Here is a 19,593-nt window from a genome sequence, read left to right on the forward strand (position 1 = left end):
TTTGCCCCCACCAGGCACACCATGTAGATCGTAGACCGTTCGCCAAAGGGGACCTGGCAGCTCATTTACTCCAACACTTGGCTCCGTGAGGCAGAGACCCAAACGTGTCGTCTCCTGGTGAAACGGGGGTACGTCATCCAAGCCCCTCTGCCCTCCTGAACCTTGCCGGATCCTTCACGGCTCAGTGGGCCCCTGCAGTCACACGTCGCGGGGCAGCCCACACGCCGCCGGCTCGTAAGGCCTGCAGCCGAGGCCCCGGGCATGTCCAGGCTCGCCGGCGGCACCCTGTCGTGGGGTGGCGCCGTGATGCCGTCCGCGCCCCCATCAAGGCGTCACTGCATCTGCGCCTCATTCGCGCTCCGCGCCTGCAGTGCCTGCTTTCACGGGGCAGCGGGGACCGTGGTCTGAGCAGGGTGCTCGGGAGACACTCGGCCCTCGGGATGGTCACGGCCTGCACTCCATCCACAGGCGTCCCTTCCTAGCGCCCTCCTTGTGTGGCCGAGTGCCTGTGGGCACAGGTCCAGCTCTCAGCTCGATGCCGCCAGGAGTCCCAGCACGTGACAGAAAACTACCAGCACACGGCTCTGCGTTCCCCGCTCTCCCGGAGTACTGACGGACAGTGAATTTAAAGAGGCAGTACAGGGGCCTACTTTGCTTAACTCGTATTTTTTATAGATTTGGAGGCATCCCAGTTTCTCCTGTAAAGTGACTTTGCATTTGTTCTTCAAAAAAGCATGAAAAACGCCTCTTGTGTCCGGGTCCTGATACACTTGATTTTTTTGATTTTCAAGTGATTAGAAGGCCCATTTGTCTCCTTGGATCCCAGTGAAACTTTGCGGAGAGATTCTAATTTAATCCAGAAAGCCAGCAAAAAACCTTCCTGGTTGCAATTCTGATAAATCCTGAGTTGACCGAGAGCATCCAGAGACATGAAGGGAACCCTGTCGGGCACAGGCGACCAGGACCATGTGTGCGCGTGCCCCTGCGTGTGCCCCTGTGCACAGACACCGCGCGGGCTTAAGGCCTGGGGGAGGCACTGACCCCCGGAGGCTGGACCAGGGCAGCTCTCTGACTGGTGCCCCGGAGCCTCCCTGACTCACGGTCACTTGACTCAAGGCTCAGTCGTCCTGTTGACCCAGAGAGAGCTCTGGCTGTGAATCCGCCCGGCCCGATGTGGGGGAGGTTCTGCCCATGAGGGTGTGGATTCCGCCCACCCCTGCCCTTCACGTCCAGCCCTCCCGTCCAGAACGGAGCTCCACCGAAGACAGCAGACTCCCAGCGCCAGCGGCCAAACAGCTCCGCCCTCCTGGGCGTGGGAGGGGTTCTACTCCGTTCTCAGATTCGTAATTGTCACCGTTTTTCCCTTTGTCCTTCGAGTGTCTTTAGATAGAAGCAGAGCGTCTCCTCTTTTCTTCCCAGGGGTGGAATCGAGGCCGTTTCCTCCTGCAAAATAAAGGCCTTTCTCTCTCGTGCACCTGGCACGTAACGTCCTTTTCACACCGAAGGAAAAAGGAAACTTGGAACCCCTGCAATTTGCAAGATCTCCTGGGTAAAAAGTCTGCAACAAAACATGTTTCTGTCTATTGCTTGATGGTTACTGGGCGTCGGCTAAAGAGAGAGTGGAGAGCCTGGCGAGGACCGTCTTCCTGGCCGTGGCCGCGGTCCCCGGGCAGGAGGTGGCGCCCCCGCCACCCGGCGAATCCAGGACTCCCTCAGCCAGCCAGCCAGCCCAGGAGAGATCAGAGCAGACCTTGTAAAGAGGCACATATGCTTGGCTTTCTTTCGCTTCAAATTGCTTCTCACATCGTACAGAACAGTTGCGATATTTCAATACCAGCGTTCTTTTCACGTTTCTTGTTTAACGGTTAATACTTTTGAATCTAAAGCTAAAAAGCCTCTGTTGTCTTAAGAGTGTCTCACCAGTATGTGACCTTGGAAACCCATGACCCCTGAGCGTGTTTGGAAACCACGGCCGAGGGTGCTCGGGTGTGCTGAGCGGGTACGGGGTGCACCGGGCCGTCCCCTCTCGGGACACCAGCCGCACAGGCTGCCTCCATCCCGGACATCTGTTCATGGACTCACCAGCTTTCACCAAGCCCAGAATGATGCACGTAGGTACGCATTCCTCTCCCATCAGCACAGTGCTGACACTTCGCGGCCACCTCTCCCCGGGGTCACGCCCCGCGCATCCCGGCCTGGGCTGCGAGGGCTGTCCTGCTGCCCTCTGCCCTCTGGCCTCTGGCTTTGGTTTGCCTGTTAAATTGATTCTTCTACATTCCACGTGCCCTTCGACCTGAGCGCCGCACCCAAGCTGCCTGTCCACCTGGAACTTGACATCTTTTTGGTAAAATGGGATTTTCAAAGAGAGGATTCCATTTTAAATACGCTAGAGGGGAGGTTCCGGATCTTGGGGGATTTAAATAAATCCTTTTACCTTCAGTAAAGCCTTTTATAAAGTGACGGAGGACGCGTACCCCTCCCCCTCCCTCCCAACCCCGAGACTCCATTTTATAAACGGATCGTGTGTTTCACGTTCCACGAGGTCGAGGTTGCTGTGAGGCTCAGGGTGGCTGAAGGGGGCGCAGCACCATGCCTCCCCCACAGAAGAGACCGCGCGCGTGCGTTCTGTGAAAACTGCTGCCTCTGCACACGCTTCAGATAATTAATTATTCGTAACCCGAGCACGCAGGGAGAGGTTAGTCGTCCGCATCCGACAGTTGGTTCACGTGATAAATCCGGTGCTTCTCTGTTTTCAGGGCTGTACGTTTTTTAAGCATTAATTTGATTTCCTCCACCGTTCAGTCTTGGCTTCAGGCGAAGCGTGGTTCTGAGATGCCATCCCTGCGGCGTCTCAGGTTTAAGTGCCTTGTCCGGGGAAAACCTAATGAGACTTCCTCCCTTTTTTCCCGCTTCCCTCACAACGGACGTCCGAAGTCACATGGCAGTGAAACGAGAGCCACGTGTCCGTAGCACCCGACCCCAGGGTCCCGCTAGCAGGACCACCTCCCCGCGTGGCTGCCCTTCCAGGCCCAGCGCCGGGAGCGGCCGTGGCCCCAGGCAGGACCCCACACAGTCATCCCGGGCCCCCGAGGAAGGACCAGGGGTGTTTGGGACTCGACTGCTGGTTGTGGAGTTCAGACTTGCCCTTCAGAGGAAAACGGCCGTTGAGTTTTTAAGCCAGTTTCAGAGACTGAGAAACCGGGCCGTGAACAAGGTTAAAAAGACAGGGTCTTCAGGTCCGTATCCCACAGGGACCCCCAGTACTTCATTTGGAAGGTCTAGGCTCTTCGCCGTCCGGTGGCTCAGACGCCCCACTGCACGCCCCGTCCTCCTGGGGCCCACGGAGCAGTGGGGCCCCCGGCTGGGGGGCAGGGCGGCTCCGAGGGAGGGCTCTGGCCGCAGGATCCGCAGAGTCGGGTTCACTGAGCACCTAACGCGTTCCACGCGTCGTGGAGTAAACACGCCGCCGCTGGGTCCTCACGAGCGAGCTCCGCACCCACCCGGGACCTCCCGTGGGGCAGTCTGCGCCCCGCCCACAGCTGGGCAGCGTCACACGTGAAATTAAATGGCAGCAAAAGCACTGTCACCACGTCTCGGCCTGGACAAGGGTCGCGGGGTCCCCGACGGCTGAGCTGCCCAGGGCGTCTGCTGTTCCCAAAGCGAGATTCTTCCCCTTCCTAGAAAGGCTCTGACTGAACAGCCGGGGGCACCAGGCGATGCCCTGCACAGGAGGACACGTTCGCTGTCTGGAAGCGCAGCGGGCTGAGATCTGTGGAGCCCAGGCTGACCCACAGCCTCCGGGCGCTAAGGGCCGAGCAGGGTCAGCCCAGACCCTGGTCTCCAGCCTGAGCGACTTCTTGCCAGATTCTCCCGTTTCCCCTTCTGCAAATGCAACATGGTGTTGGGACGTATTTCCCCCAGGCCCTCCCCACCGTCTGCCTTCCTTCCCGGCCGCCAGCCGCCCACAAGAGTTTGCAGTCCCCCCCGTTTCCCTCCCACTCTCACCCGCACATCCCCACGGCACCTCCCAAAGTCTGTCTCAGCCTGCTGCTTGAAACACGGCGCTGGCTGCTCAGCGGACACCCAGCGAAGCCACAGCCCCGGGATGAAGCTCAGGACAGTGCGGGGCGTGGCCTCCAAGGTGTAAGGCTCCCCCCACCCCTCCTCGGCTGACAGCTGAGGCAGCAGTGTGTGCGCTGGGGCGAGAGGGAGGGGTGGAGCACTTCTGATGGCCTGGCTGGGTCTGTCTTCCACACCCGGGCCCAATGAGTGCGGCCACCTGCTCTGTGTGACCGGGACAAGCCTTCACCCTGGGCGAGCCTCGGCGTCCTCTACCCAGGGCGGTAACAGGTCTGGTGCTGAGAGAGGAAGTTCTGCACACGACGTGCACCTGCTTGGGGTCTGGCATGTGGGTCCCTGCCGCCTGCAGAGGTGCCGCCCCTCCCAGGCCCGGCAGCGTTCAGCATCATGGTGCTGCGGAGGGAGGAGCTCCCCTCTGCACCATAAGACACTGGGGAGCCTGTCCTGTTCACTGTCCATCCACCAGGGGACCCAGCAAAATGGAAAACCAAGAATCCATGTGGAATTCACGATAAAGGAACATTTTAAAACTCAGGTAGCGTTATGTCCCTGGCTCCTGATCACGTGACGTCTGGTGGGCACCCCTGTAGGGGGGGCTCCCGACCACACGACTGACCTGTGGACACGGCGGGCGTCCTCGCATTTTCTGTGCGTTAGGAGCGCTGGCTTCTGAGAGGAGGGAGCTCTGCGCTTACGGCCAACGTTGAGATGTGTGAGGTTTGTCAGCCTCATTTTTCATTTCCCTAATTAAAAGTTCTAGGCAATAAAAATTGAAGCTCTTACACTGCTTTCTGTGGTTTAAAACATTCTTTAAAATGCCACCAAAAACAAAATGCAAAATGAGGAACGCCCTAGACTCTAATGGCGTTGGCGAGCTGGCGGCGAATCTCTGACAGGCGCCTGATAATGCTTTTCCAGCCCAGCTTTCTCGAGTTCGTGCTGACAAGCCTGGGCTTGTGTTTCCGCGTGCTCGCTGAAACCGCCACTGCCGGCCGGCCTGCTGAGGGCTGGCAGGGGTCATTTCCAGGTGGCCTCTAGCCCAGAGGGACCCTGGCATCAGGAGAGGGACAGCCTGGGAGCGCCCGCGGACTGCCTTGCGTCGGAACTCAGCCCAGTTTGTGTTTGTTGCAGGTGCTAAGGAGATCGACATTGCGGCGACGCTGGAGCACCTGAGGGACCAGAGACCAGGCATGGTCCAGACCAAGGTACTGTGGCCGGTCCCTGGGGCAGCAGGGGCTTTGGCGGTGTCCTTCTGTGCTGGTTTTCCCGGAGGAGCGAGGGTTGGGCCCGCTGGCCACCCGCCGCCCCAGTCCTGGGCAGGGCAGGACGCGGCCAGCCCTTCCCGGGAGGGTCTTGGGCATTTCTGGCAGCGTCTCCGACATCCCAGCGTAAGAAAGTGCAGTCAGATCTCAAGTTCCTGGATCTCCCCACTTACCAGATTCGGGAGCAGGGGGAGAACGTGGCATTTTTATAGAAACAGGTCCGTGGTGAACCTCAGCACCTTCGCGTGGAATGTTCCGCACTCACGAAACATCCTGTGCCGCCTGCCGTGTTTCCAGCCCCCACGGCCCCGGCTCCGCTGTGCGGTCATCACAAGTCCCCAGGGTGCCCGGGGTCCTGAGCGCCACTCGTGTGCGTACTTACTGAAAAGACCAAGTTTGCAAAAGACGAAAGATTATAGTTAACCTGGGCTTGACCAGAGCTAGGAACGGGGGAACAGGACGGGCCGGTCCTGTAGCGTGCCGGGAATGTCCCCACCCAGCAGCAGAAGCTCCCGCTGGCGCTGAAGCCGTGAAACACAGAGTTTTCTCTCAGCGTAGTCCCAACCTTCCCGATGCGATTAGCGCCTGCACAGAAGGCCTAAAATCACTACGGCTGCTCGTGCAGAGTCACTGCTTTATACGTAAGGGGACTGTAAGTTGTAAGAAGCACTCCGGTGAGGTCAAGCTGGATCGGGCTCTGGTGCCCGGGGGCGACTATTCTGGGACCCCAGCCCAGTCGTCCCGCCCTGGTGGGGTCTTACTGTCCCCCACAGAGTGCACACAGTTCCTAAGCCCTCGGTCTGGCTCTCACAGGAGGAAAAACAGCGCAGCGCTGGGTCTCAGCTCGACGGGGGCACGTGGGCTGAGCGGGAAGAGGCCACGAGCCTGGACGGCTGGGCAGCACACTTGGGCCCTGACACACACGGGCTCATCTCTCACGATCCCTGAACATGGTCATTTGCCTGGTGCTACATTGCCAAAGCCAGCCCCGAGCACTGAGGCAGGAGTAACTTCGTTCTCGCTTGTAGACTCACAGGACTGTTCTAAGTAGAACCCAAGGAAGCGCTTAGGGTCTCTGCCCAGCCACGCCGTGTCCAGTGGGTGGTCACACCTGCCCTGGTCTCTGCCTGCACTGGGGGGAGGTTGGAAGCAGCTCGGTGACACAAGCATGGAGACTCCCCTCTGTCCCTCTGCTTCATTTGGGCCCCGTAACGTGCAGGAACCTGGTGTGGAGCGTGACTACTACACGAAGGTGCTCTGTAGGTCAACGCACACTTCATGTTTGCTTAGACATTTTTAAATTTGCAGTTATTTTAAGCAAAAAGCTTGCAGAAATAATGCAAATAATCCCCATGTACGCACGGCCAGCTCCCCAAGGTTAACACCTGACGTGACCACAGGGGCCAGCCGCGGCCAGGGGGTTGGCGGTGATTCAGTGCCACCAGCTCCCACGCAGACCTTCACATCTCACCCGCCGGCCCCCAGGACCTTCCCCTGCAGCTGGCCCTCAGGCCCACCCCGCAGTGCGCTCAGCGGTCATGTCTCCGTCACCTCCGTTAGTGGCCAGCGTGTGGCCGTGAGGACTGGCAGGTCTGGTTGGGCTCCTGTGGGCTGTCTCTGGCGTGGCTGTGTCTGTGTTCCCGTGGTGGGTTCTGGGGTTGCTTCTCAGCCTCGGTGTGTGTCCTCACCCCAGAGGCACGCCCCCCCAGGGTTCCCTGCTGGTCACTGTTTCTGCCTTTGCCGTTGGTCGTGTCCCGAGCAGAAGCTGAACCCTGCTCGCATCTGTCTGCCGTCAAGCTGTGTCCTGACACGAGGCCGCTGCGAGAGGAGTGACGCTGCTGGTGCCAAGCAGCCCATGGGTTTAGTGCCGTGGGAGGTCCGTCCCGCAGGCCTGACCGTGTCCTGGGGGCTGGGCTGGTCATCCAGAAATGTAGGGTCAGTCCAGTGTCCCTGGTGGTCTGGGCCCTGCGTGGCCATGGGAGCCTCGGAACGTCACACGGCTCAGAACTGGGGCTGGGAGAGCAAGGACCCCTCGTACCCAGGAGTGAAAAGCTAATTTAGTCTCCGGCCGAATCTTCCTTTGCCGTGGCCCAGCTACCTGCCGCATGGGTAACACACAGATCTCGAATCCAAACCTGTCTCTTCCCTCCTTGCGCCTGGCACCTCCCAGGCAGGCCTCTCCCGCCCACGGAGGACACAAGGACGTTCAGATCGGACCGACTCCGGGATGGGTCCAGGCACGGCCATCGGAAAGGTGTATCTTCTCACCAAAGCAGGAAAAACCAAGTCTCATACTCTCAACACCGTTCAGCCCTCTGTGGTCTGCAGCCTGTTTGCCGCAAAGCCCACGGGCATGGCTCCCCGGGCCAGCCTGAGCGGAAGGGGGGGCTGTCCTCGTGATTGTCACGCCTCGTGTGGTCACAGACCCCAGTTTCTTTAAGCGACCAAGTAGCAAAATGTGCACGTCGTATCGGCCAGAGTGTTTGGTCCCAGGGTCTGATGCTGCCAGAGGGCAGAGCCTGGCTGGCCCCACACGTGACCTCTGGTCTGGATGACTGTCTGCCGGCTCCCACCCTCCTCCAGGGGTGCAGGTCAGAGGTGTGTCCTGCAGAGCGACAGCGGGTCGGCTCCAGAACCTCAGGTGTAAAGAACAGTAAACAGAAAACCCCAGACCTGTCTTAATTGACGGCTGCTCTGCCCACTGTCCCTCCACAAACTGAACTTCCCCCTAACGTTCAGTTGAACAGGAAGAGACAATTCCCTGGGACAGTGTCGTGCCGCACCAGCTGAACACGCTTCCACGCCAGCCGAGGGAAGGTCGTCCACGGTCACGTCGCGTCATTTGAGTTGAATGCAGTCAGAATGATAAACTGTGACTCGCTGAAACTGGGGCCTGGGACGGCCTCAGAGCCCCTCATGCCCAGCCTGGCGGCAGAACTTCGTCTCATGTTCAGAAAAAGCTGCAGAGAGCAGTTCTCCACCTGGAAACAAACTTGTGGTCAGACAAACCCCAGAAGCCTCAGGGATGGCTGCCTCCTGGAGATGGGGGGGCGGGCCGGCCCCGGGAGTGGGGCGGCAGTACGAGGGTCAGAGCCAAAAAGACACCAGCAGAGAAAGGCGTCACGTGGGGCGTAACATTGTCCACACGACCCCGTCGCTGTACATCCGCACCAGCACGCGAAACGCTTATTTTTAGGAAGAGAGATGAAATCACAGGATGTGGTGAGAATAACACACTTCAAACGAGCAGTCCGTCTCGTCTCTACCATGTGTGTCTTTGAGCAGATTCCTTCCTGCCTTGGCCTCGAGTCCGTCTTCTGAAAGGTGCCTTTTTAACCAAAGGCCTTAACACTTGCTTCTCCAGAAGCACTAAATCGTCACTTAGGTGTGAAAGCCTTTTGACCGCTGTGTTCAACCACCTGCAGGCAATGATGCCGCGTGTGCCCGCCTGGAATTCGCCCCGGTGTATGCAGGTGGCGGGCGGCGCACCGCCCCCAGCCTGTCCCGTTTCTGCACTGAGACTTCACCCTTTCTGTGACCTACTTCTCCGTGTATCCCTCCCACCCTAAGCCCCCTTCTTCCTGGAGATACAGGCATTTTCACGGGGCCTGGATGAACAACACGGGTTGAAGTGAGTGTAATTCCGGGTCGAATCCCCCGACCACCCCGACCAGCGTCCCCGCTCCACCAGGACCCTCCCCACGCAGCCGAAAGTCTTCCGTCTCTCCGTCCTCTTGCTCCGTCTCTGTTTCCGTCTCCCCTCTGTGCACACACACAGACACACGTGCACGCCTGCACGCCGTGCCTGGGCCCTGTCCCTGCTCTGCTGCCCGAGGTCGGGTGGAGCCAGGGGCTGGCATCTGAGCGCAAGGCGGGGTTCCGTCCTGACCCCTTCAAGGGAGGTGCTGGGAGCACAGCCTGGAGGGGGTTTCTTGAGCCCCGTAGAGGTGCCGTTCCCTGGGCCCTGCCATCAGGGCTGATGAAGGGAGATTAGTGCACTCAGTTCCTATAAACCCACCAGTCCTCGTGTGAGCCGGAGGATGGCAGATTCAAATCTGAGACGAACTACAAATCCAAACACACGCGAGCAGCCCCACCCCCGCCCCACGGCCTCTCCACCTGGCCCCCCAACTCTGCGTGGAAGGCTCAGAGAGTCCCGGCGACTTGCCCAGGGCCACGCAGCTTCCATGCAGAGCTGAGCCCCAGCCCACCTCTCCTGCCACTCAGTCCGGGCCTTTTAAATGCACAGGGTCTCGGACCGGGCAGTCAGGACAGGCCCCTCCTGTGGCCGACGTGAAGCCGCGACATTTGAGACCCCACAGCCGGAGTCGCTCCGTCCCTTCCTCAGTTCATGTTGACCTGTGAGGTGAGGGACCGAGCCCCAGGGCCGGGCAGTCTGCCCGCTGCCCGTCCAGCAGCTGGCCCAGCTGGCACACGCGTCCTCCAGCCATCACGGCCGGCCGGTAGGGGCCGTTCCCACTCGCTGTCCCTGTCCTGGGTGGGCTCAGGGCAGGGACAGACACTCCTCCAGCCTGAACCCCGCTCCCCTGTCCTGCCTCAGTCACCCCTCACGCCGTGGACCGGGCCCTGCAGGGCCCACGTTTCGCTCAGCACATTTTCTCATTCAGAGCTGTCAGCCCGCTTCCTGACTTCCTGTCTTGGCAAAGCCAGCCGGCTCGGACGTCTTACGTCCAGGAGCTCCGAGCCTTCCTGCTCAGGGAGCCTGTCCTGAGAGTGGGTCTGCGCCAGTGTTGTCTTGTCATTTACTGTGTTTCATTCCTGAAGTGCAGCTTCTGCCTGTTATTCTAATGGTTTCCTTAAAATCCCAAGAGGACTTCAAACGCTGGGGACTTCCCAAGTCCCAGGGTTCCTACACAGATGTCTCAGCCGAGGCGGGGCTCCTCGAAATGCGGGCCTCACACGGTCCCCCGGCCCCGTGACGGGGCGAGCCGCCGGCACCAGAGCTGCCGCCTGGCAGGCACCTTGCGGGTGACGGTGCAGAGCGCCAACGAGCCCGAGGGCGCAGCACCCCTCCCTGCCAAGGCCCTCCATCCGGGACCCCCTCCTCCCAGCTGGGCTGTCGGCGCCCCTCCCGGTTAGAGACCCCAGCTCCGGGAAGCCCGCAGGTCAGCCCCTCGGCCGCACGGTCAGCACGACGCCTGCTTGGCCCTCGTGCCCCTTGCGCTGCGTTGTGCTGTGGACGGAGTGCTTGAGTAACTCCGGTCCAGACACGGGCGCGAGTCTGCCTCTGCGTGTGTCACTTAACATGCGGCCATAAACGTTGGCTTTCTTATTAGACCCTTTTCTGTAAAATAACGGACTCCTCTTTGGCGGTGGGTGCTTTCCGGCATCTCACGGAGTGAGGCCATGGTGCCTGTCCCGTGCTTGTCTGTTTCTCCCTTTAAAGATGAATTCTTAGAACAAATTTCCATAGCAACCACCATGTGATGTGCACAGGCAGATTCCCAGAGGCTCCCTCTCCTCACAAGACCTTGGTCTGCCCGTCGGCAAGTCACCGTCGGGGAGGAAGCCACCTGCGGTGGCCGCCCCTGCCCTGCACGGACCGTTCCTCTGAGCAGACCGTGAGAGACGCGGCGGGAGGCGGCTTCCCGAGGGCGTGTTTGCGCGCGTCCCGGTGACAGCAGGACCGAGCGCCAGCCCCTGGAGGGGAGGGGAGGGACCGTGTCCCTGGGAACTCGGTGCTGGACGGTGCTGGACACACGTGGACATGCCTCCCACAGCCCCAGTCTGGACGCAGTCACTGCAGGCGGCGCCGGAAGGTCTCCGCGAGGGTTTCCAGGACGTCCTTTGGAGGCTGGTGGCCACGAGCAGAGGCTCCACATTGGAACCGAGCAGACCCTCCCTCCAGTGTCAGGCCAAGGGGACACTAGTGAGAAACACTTTTGCCCCAAAGTGAGCGTTCAGTTAGGTTGACTTTCTGCCGTTCTAACGGGAGCTGCTTCTACTTTCTGTGATGTGCTGGCCAAGGTGGAGATTAATCATTCGTGCTCCAGTCCGCTTAGGACTTGAACTGCCAAGTGTTCAAGCCTTGGCAGGGCTTTCCCTGAGCTAAATCCTTGACCAGGTGGGAGTTCACATCACTTATTTTTGTGACTTCCCTGGCGTGATTGGAACGTGCCTGATGAGCTGCTTTCAAGTTTTTGGCACAGAGTTTGGGCGCACAGGGGGCTCGGGGGGGGGGGGCTCGCCCTCCGTCTGCTGAGCCCCAGTCTCCTGGGGGTGGACAGTCCATCCCTTCTCCCCAGAAGTCTTGGCAGGTGTCACCTGCACGAGAGGCGTGCCCCATGCCGGGTGCACCTACGTCTGTGGGCACGTGTGTGCGCCCACGTCTTAGGTTGGACGGTGGTGGGTGCCGTGAGGTTTCTGGGCAGACGGAACTGAGCGGGATGGGGCTGGGTGATGGGTGGGTTTCCAGAGCAAGGACAATACCACCCCTTATGTTTCTGGATGGGAAGGATGGGAAGCCCCGAGGGGCGCTGCTGTGACTGTCTCCACGGGCAGTTTAGACGCGCGATGGCGCCGTCCAGCCCCGTCCGTCAGGAGGTCTGCAAGCTCAGGGCTGGAGTCAGAAGGAGCCGAGCAGTCCCGGGAGCCTCGGGCACCGTCTCCCTGCTGGTGTTTCTGTCGGCAGCGCCTCCCAGTGGTAAGAGCTGAGGCTCCCCAGCGTGAGCGGCCGTGGCTCACCCTGCAGACCAGTGCCTCTCTCTCCACGGAAGTCTGCGAGCGTCCCCTTTCTGTTCTGGACGGTTTCTTTCTGCAAAATAGCACTCGGAGCTCAGGGCCCGAGTGAAGGGACACCCGCTTACATCTCCTTCCTTTGTCTCCAGGAGCAGTTCGAGTTCGCGCTGACGGCGGTGGCCGAGGAGGTGAACGCCATTCTGCAAGCCTTTCCCCAGTGAGCACGTTTCCCGGGGCCTCGGAGGAGCCCCGGCCCGGGCACTGCCGCCGTCGGGACCGAGGACGACTCGGCTGTGTCTCCTGGAGCGGCTGCCCGGTGGTCGGCCCTGAGGCTCTGCGGTCTGTGCCGTTCAGCAGTTAAAATGTGTATTTTTGTTCAGCCAGACAGTACTAAACAGAGGTCTGTGGGAACATGCAGTTACGGGGCGGCCGGTTCATCTACTTTCACTCTCTTGGAAAAAAGGTTTATTTTTCCTTAAAGCACACCTTTCATTCCTTGCTGCAAACCCTGTCGTCCTGACGATGCAGTGACCCACGCAGCCAGGACGGCCCCCAGAAGAGAGCTGGCTCGTGATCGGAACTTTCTGAAGGAGCTTCTGCTGTGCGTGGAGAGGCCCAGGGCAGCTGGCCAGGCCCCCGGCCGCAGGCTCTGTCTTCATGACGGTCCCTTGCGGGGAGAAACCATTAGTTGGGACGTGCGGGCCGGACGCAGCTTGGGGGCAGGCGACAGGAGAACCACCCCCGCACTTGGTTCAACCCAGGCCACTCGACACCCCCCAGGCACGGCTGACAGCCCCCCTCAACCGCCCACCCCAGGGTGGGCGGGGGCCCCGGAGGACAAGTGCCGTCCCACTGGAGCACCTGCTTCCCGGCCCCCCGCCCCCGAGACGCCTCACCTGGGAGAGGCAGAGGGTGGCTTCCAATCTCCAGACACGGTTTTAACTTGTAATAGGGATTTGCACTTTGCAAAATCAAGTGCAGCTAGTGAACGCTCTCCTGCAGGCTGACCCAGTTCAGGGAGGGCTGGGAGGAGCACGTAGTGAGCCCCCGGCAGGCACGTGTGGCCCCTCACAGGGGCGGCGGGCGCCTTGCTGGCATCCAGAGAAGACAGGTTGCTTTCCCCACGGGAGGAACACGGATCACAGCAACTGGAGAAAAGTGACCGCCCTGGGCTCCTGCCAGGGCTCAGACCCCTGGCCCTTAGGTTGCCCACTTGTCTGACATCACGCAGATACCAGCGTCTGGACAGAGTTTGCATTTGCCAAAAAGCACTTGTGCACCAAATTTGCCAGTGGGGGCCCCCAGCAGCAGGAGAGTTTCATTAAGGCGAGGGCGATGATGTGGAGGGAGGTGTGTCTCGGCAATGAAACACGCCCTGGTACCTTGTCCTTCCAGGCTGACACACCACGCCTTCCGTCTTAACCAGATGTTGCAGCTCAGAGAGCAGCAGACCAGGGAACATGGCTGGCTGAGTGGGGAGAAAGATGCCAAAACATTGTCTGTGTCTTTAACGGCGTTGTCGTGTAAATCTGCTTTAACATAGCTCTGATTCCTCTCCCAAAGCCGTTTCTCTATCGGGAACCTAATGATTAATAGGAAATAACTTACCTGAATATAGGAGCGTAGACCTGCCTGTGGCTTTTGACATTTTTGTTTCCTCGGTGTGAGACACGTGACTGTATTTAACTGTGTTTGTTTGATTAAACTTCTGATTTCACACTTGAATGGTCTTCATTTGGGAGGCGAGCAGGGTCTTTCCCCGTCCGACCTCCGTTCCTCGAAGGCGGGCGTTCGACCGCAGACGCAAGGTGAGTGCGCGCCGTAGGGCTCTCTGCCAAGGTGCTGCGTTATTCGCAGGGCTGGCTGTTTGCTAAGGGCCAGAGTGTCAGGTGTCACTAAGGTTTTATTCATTAAAAAGTGATTAAACAGTCTCAGTCAAAAGCTGAGGAGTGGTGTGCGCTCTGAGCACGGCCTGTGCCCCGTCCTCGCACCCGGTGAGTGTCCGGGGAACCCCGCGGCGGCCCCCTCCTTCCTGCCCGCGGTGGAGGGGGCGCCCCACCACCTCGCAGAGAGACGGGCCGGCCTCAAAGCTGGCGCTCACGCCAGGAGCATTTGAACCCCGGCGAGGGGCGGCCCTGCTGGGCGTGAGGCGATGGTGTCCCTCTCTTCCTGCTGGCCCATGTCAGCAGGCAGGGGCAAGACTTGGTGGCCTGTGGTGTCCACCAGCGTGTCAGTGTTCATTTCTGCAGAAATCAGCCCCTCCGTCTCACCAGACAGTCGTCCACTCACATTCCAGCAGCTCCGTCTCGCCCAGCACCTCCTGTCCCGAGTTTGCTTCGTGCCAGGATCCTGCCCGGCAGCCGTGAAGCGTCTGCTTTCCGTGTGCCACAAAGTTACTCTCACTGACGTTTCACGTGCGCACATAGCGATAGGTGGCGCGTCTCGTGAGAAACACATGTCAGAATCTGCAGGCGGCAGACTGGGGAGCTGCAAGATTCCCTTCCTTCTGGGAATATTTAGGAACACTGGACCAAAGGCACTTTTAAAATGTAGTGCGTAGCCAGCTCTGAAGACAGAGAAGTAAAGACGGGGGTCGGTGTGGGCAGAGCCAATGCCGAGCCCGGTGCAGGTGCGGCTGGTCCCTGGCGTGTCCACCCGGAGCTCACAGCCCACTCTCTGAAACGATGGACAGAGGCGTGCTTAGTTTGTTACGAGATTTGCACTCAGCCTGCACCAGTGAAAACACACACACGGTCCTCCGCCACGTAGCTCGTGGGTTCTCACAGGAGGCTCGCTCTGGTCTTGGGGGATTCCTGCGTCTGCAGCCAGCCTGCGGCTGCGGCTGGGGAGCAGCTGTGGCCTCGGTGTGGACACGGGTCAGTGTTTCCGCCTCGACAGGGGACGTGGGTCAGGACTTCCCTGGCTCATCCGTGGGGCACGCGTTTCTCTGCCGAGTCAGACGGTGGTTTCCCGGCTCTGGAGGAAGCTGCTGTGTGCTGTTCAGATGTGACGCCCTCGCTTTCAGGGTGAATCAGTATCGTCGGTGTCTCCGCCTCTTCTTACAGTCTGGCCGGCCGACCAACAAAACAAAAACAAAGCCTTGACTTGCCGTGTCTGCTGATTTCTGACGGGAACACACCGCCGTGAAGGGCTTCAGTGTGGACTCGGCAGGTGAAAACGATGAGAGTAAGACAGAGTGAGATCAATCAGGGAGCTGTAAGTTTTGAGTATATATTACCTGTGTATCAATCTGTCAGTTCACACGATTTAATTTTTAATAGTGGCTGTATTAATAACCAGCCCATAAAATTCCTAAAAAATTAGCCATCTGCTCCTGCGAGTGGGCACGAGCCAGCGGAGATGCGCCTCTCCCTCGGGGCCACACAGTGAGGACGGGAGGAGTTTGGAGGGCGGCAGGTGCAGCTGTCCAGCTGGAAGGAGACGGGTGCTGTCTGCCGGGGTGGGTCTGGGTCCCCCACCCACGTGGCGCAGGGAATCCTCCTTGAAAAGCGCTTAGCGTCCGCTCCGCCCCAGCGAAGCCCTGTGGTCCCAGCGCCAGCAGAGGCAATCCGCTCGACGAACCACGTGCAGCCCACAGAGAAGACACCCCAACGAGGACCAGCCGGTGCTGTCCGCGTATTTTGCTGGACGGTGTACACGGATGCGCGCACACTAAGATGCTTTATTTATTTCTTATGAAATTAGCTTCGTACGTGTGAAAAGTGGGTTTGCCCGCGGCCCCGAGCACTCAGCCGTCTCCCCCTTCTCGCTCTCAATTGTGTGCGTGAAGCCATCACACTTGTCCCGCGGGGACTGCCGGCAATATTATATGTAATCTGTGCTGTGTGCTTTATTAATCAAGTAGAACGCTAATAAAAAACCTTCATAATTAGTGGAATAGGCATTAACTCAAAGATGTTTATTGGAATAGAAAATGAGAATTTGATGACACCTTTGTTCCCAAACAATGGCTGATTTTCATTTTATTCTGGATATTTGCTTTGAAGCTGGTCTTAGCCATTTCGGTTGCTCCGTTTATGAGACAAACCATATGGTGGGTGTCGTTTGTCTTCCGAGCTGAGCGCGGCTGGTGAACACTGCCGCGGGTTTCTGGACGGCGCTCTGGGAGCCAGGCCCTCTCTCCCTCCTGGAGCGGGAGCGAGCGGTGCCCCCACGGGGCTGGCACCCTTCCAGGCCGTGTGACTGTTCCCATGTGGCGGGTCAGGCCGTGGTGGACACTCGGTCCAGGGGCTGGGTTGGGGCGGCGCTGCGGGACCGCTCACAGGCACCTGGTGGATCTGAGCCTCGTGGGTTGGCTTCCGGCTCCAAAAGAAGCCTCGTCCCCAGAGAGGCCGTCTCAGGCCGGGGGAGGTCGGTTCTCAGGATGAAGAGAGACAGGATGGAAATGCACGAAGGAGCAGGCGCCTCCGTCCCTCCCACGTCTGTGTCTGAGCCTGACTTCCGCGCCCCCCTGGGCTCGCCCTGCCTCTGCCTGCGCACCTCTGTGTGCGGTCTGCCCGCCTCTCTGTCCCTCTGTCCTGCGTCCGTCTCTCTGTCTTTATCTCGCTCTCTCCTCCCTCCGGGGGCGTCTGCTCTGAAGGAGGAGCATACACAGAAGTCTCATGGCTTGGAATGGCACGGCTTCTAATTCCAAAACGTCTTTTGGAAGCTTCCGCTCTTCCCGGGGCTGGGAGGGGCCAATTCCAGGGCCCAGTGTACTGAGTCGGGGTCTCCCTGGGAGGAGCTGGGAATCTGGGTGTTTAACAAGCGCCAGCAGGAGTGTTCGGCCCGTGGTTTGGAGAGACCCTCGGCCTCGGGCTTAGGCGGGAGCACGGGTGCACAGAGTGCAAGGGGAGAGGACCAGGGCAGCGGTCCTCACTCCGCCTCTTCCCTTCCCTGACCTCCTCTGCTGTGTTCATCTCTGCAAACTGCTCCAAATTCTATTTTGGAACAAGACAGAAAACAAAAACAGCAGCTTGAGGCAACGTCCATCACACAGAGAGCTCATGCCCCAGAGACCACCTGAGCCCCATGTCTGCTGACTGGCCTGAAGGGACCCCTTTGCCCAGAGCGGACCTCGCATCGAAGTCCTGCCCTCAGACCACAAGGGCTGGGGAGTGGAGGTAACTGTCAGACAGACGCGGCTTGAGTCCTTGCTGTGCAGTCCTCAGGGGCCACCCGCCCCACATGGTCTCGTGCAACTCAGTCGTCCCCCTGAAGCCCAGGACTGCATCCTGCCAGCCTCTGTGGCGTCCAGCCACGGTCTCAAACCCAAAGAGGCCATAGCCCGCCCTGGTGGCCCTGCTCTGTCCTCCCATTTCCATGGTGGCAGCTGCAACCTGCAGATGCCCGAGCAGACCAGCGGGGTCATGGTGGCCCCTCTTCCTCTCATGCTTCACACCCCACCCGGGACCCAGCCCCAGCACCCCTGCAGCTCCCCCCCAAACTCAAGCCACCACCCCCTCCCAGATCACCGCTCGGCCTTGACGGTCTTTCTCTGCTGCTGCCTCAGCCCCTGTCAGCTCCGCACAAGGAGGGCGAGGGGCCAGCAAAGCCAGGCATCTCCTCCCCTCCCCTTTCCCTCCTGAACATCAGGGGAGGGAGTCAGGCAGGGACGTGCCAGGTGGCAGGGCCACAGGGCCCAGAGGGTACTTGGAGACCACACGGAGGCTGGGGTCAGAGGACAGGCGTCTGCATGGGGGGGCCCAGGGAAGGGCGTCCCGGCCGAGTGCGCTTATAAGCTGCGTCCCTGCACCTGCCACCCTCGCCTGTGCTGTGGACAGACCTGCTTGGGGCAGGGCGGGCCGCACCCGGCCCCAGCCCCCGGCCTCGGAGCCCTGATGTGTGGCAGTGCCGTGACTCAGCCTTAAGCGTCTGCTGTGTCCTGTGAGCAGAGCAACACCTGCCACGTGCAGGGCCCTGGGGGACTTGCTCACCCCAGAGACCGAGCAGCGACGACAGGCGCAGGGGAGACCTGCTCTGTGAATGAACCTGCTCAGCAGGGTGTGCGTCTCAGATTTTAATCTTGTTCTTACTAGGTTGCATAAAAATTCGATTCTTTTTCTTACATTGAAATCAAACTTCCCTAAACATACAGAAGCTTGTGACCATTTTAGGTGATTCTAAGACCCCCTGCGTCAACAGGCCTCCTCGCGACACCGCAGGCCTGGTCCGCGCAGGCTGGTGAGGGCGGGAGGCCAACAGCAGAAGCCCGCAGCCCAGCTGTTTACGCATTGAAATCTTTGAAACAAAAGGTCAGGAAGGTGGCGGCCCCAGCCGACCAAGGGAGCGGCCGGTGGCGGAGAACCCGGCCCCACGAGCCGGCATGCAGCCCAGGTTGGGGGGCTGCTGGTTTCCAGACTCCGGGCTCCCGTGAAAGGGGGAGACGTACCACAGCCTCTAAAACGAAGCAAAGGGAAGTGAAGCTTGACGACAAGGGAAGCTTTATTCGCAGAGGAGGTTCAGGCAAAAGCCAAAATGACTGCATCTTCCACACGGCTCAGCAGACCTCGATTTCAGCACCAGGACCCAAAGGGGCAGGAGCGTTTTCGGTGGGAGACAGAAGTAGCTTTAAAGGTCAGCCTTCAAATTTAATTTTAGCAAAAATATGAAACCAAAATTGTTTTCTTTGATCCAAACTAAAGGCCGAGTCCACAAACCTCGGCAAGTTTGGAAGAAGCCCACGCTCTGGTCGCCTTCTGGCCTCCCCCAGGCCCAGCTCCCCGCCACCGCCCCAGGAAGACATAGGTCACAGCTCCCTGCCCAGCGAGGGTGGAGGGGCGGGAGCGTGGAGCCAGCGCATGGACGCAAGGAGGCAGCGGCCGTCGGGCAGCCTTGGGGGCGGGCACTTACATGACCAGTAAGGAGAGCCACCTGTGGAACTTCAGGGGGAACGTTACATGCTTTGGGGCTCAGAAGAAATTCATAAAAATGTGAATGATAACATAAGGCAGGATATAGCAACCAGATGATAACAAAATTATTATTTCTATACGATCGTTTGGTGTCCAAGTATAAAGTTAAACAAATTCACGTACAAGAATTTTCAGAAGGGAGGGTATAGCTCAGTGGTAGAGTGTGTGCTTACCATGCTCAAGGTCCTGGGTTCAATCGCCAGTGCCTCCATTAAAAATAACAATAATTAATAAATAAACCTAATTCCTCCCCCTTCAAAAAAAACTGTAAAAAAATTTTTTAAGAATTTTCAATGATTTGCCTGTACTTAGAACAATTCTGCCTCGGGGACACATCTCAACTTCTGAGAATGAATTAAAAGCTGAACGTTAACTTCGTAGTTTCTCAATTTCACAAGCAGGAAACAGTCCAGACTGACATCCACTTCCATCCAAAATTGCATCCCCTTTGATTCAACTGCAAAAAATACAGTGAGTCTGAGGGGAAAAGAAGGCAAGGAGGGACCCAGAAGTCCCCAGTCCCCCGACCTGGCCGGACGTGCGCGGGGGAACCGACGCCGGCCAGCAGCTGGCCGCGCCGGGAAGGAGCTGCTCTGCTGCGTCGACCCGCTGCATGGCTTCAATACCAGCTGCCTTGA

General features: G+C 59.1%; 1 protein-coding gene and 1 non-coding gene across 5 annotated transcripts in view; both read left to right on the plus strand.

Annotated features, from left to right (window-relative positions):
• Positions 1-13,760, plus strand: part of PTPRN2 (protein tyrosine phosphatase receptor type N2) — a 384,695-nt gene extending 370,935 nt beyond the window's left edge. For all 4 annotated transcript variants that reach the window (XM_072964044.1, XM_072964045.1, XM_072964046.1 and 1 more), the window contains 2 exons: positions 5,212-5,285; positions 12,191-13,760. In XM_072964044.1, coding sequence (XP_072820145.1) covers positions 5,212-5,285; positions 12,191-12,262 — 146 coding nt within the window. In that variant the 3' untranslated portion in view covers positions 12,263-13,760. The remainder of the gene's footprint in view (positions 1-5,211; positions 5,286-12,190) is intronic.
• Positions 13,761-19,093: 5,333 nt separating this feature from the next.
• TRNAG-ACC (transfer RNA glycine (anticodon ACC)) lies at positions 19,094-19,166 on the plus strand. Its single transcript has one exon. It is a non-coding gene; the product is annotated as a tRNA-Gly (tRNA).
• Positions 19,167-19,593: the final 427 nt, after the last annotated feature.

Source organism: Vicugna pacos, chromosome 7 (genome assembly GCF_048564905.1).
Source record: "Vicugna pacos chromosome 7, VicPac4, whole genome shotgun sequence".
Classification (NCBI taxonomy): domain Eukaryota; kingdom Metazoa; phylum Chordata; class Mammalia; order Artiodactyla; family Camelidae; genus Vicugna; species Vicugna pacos.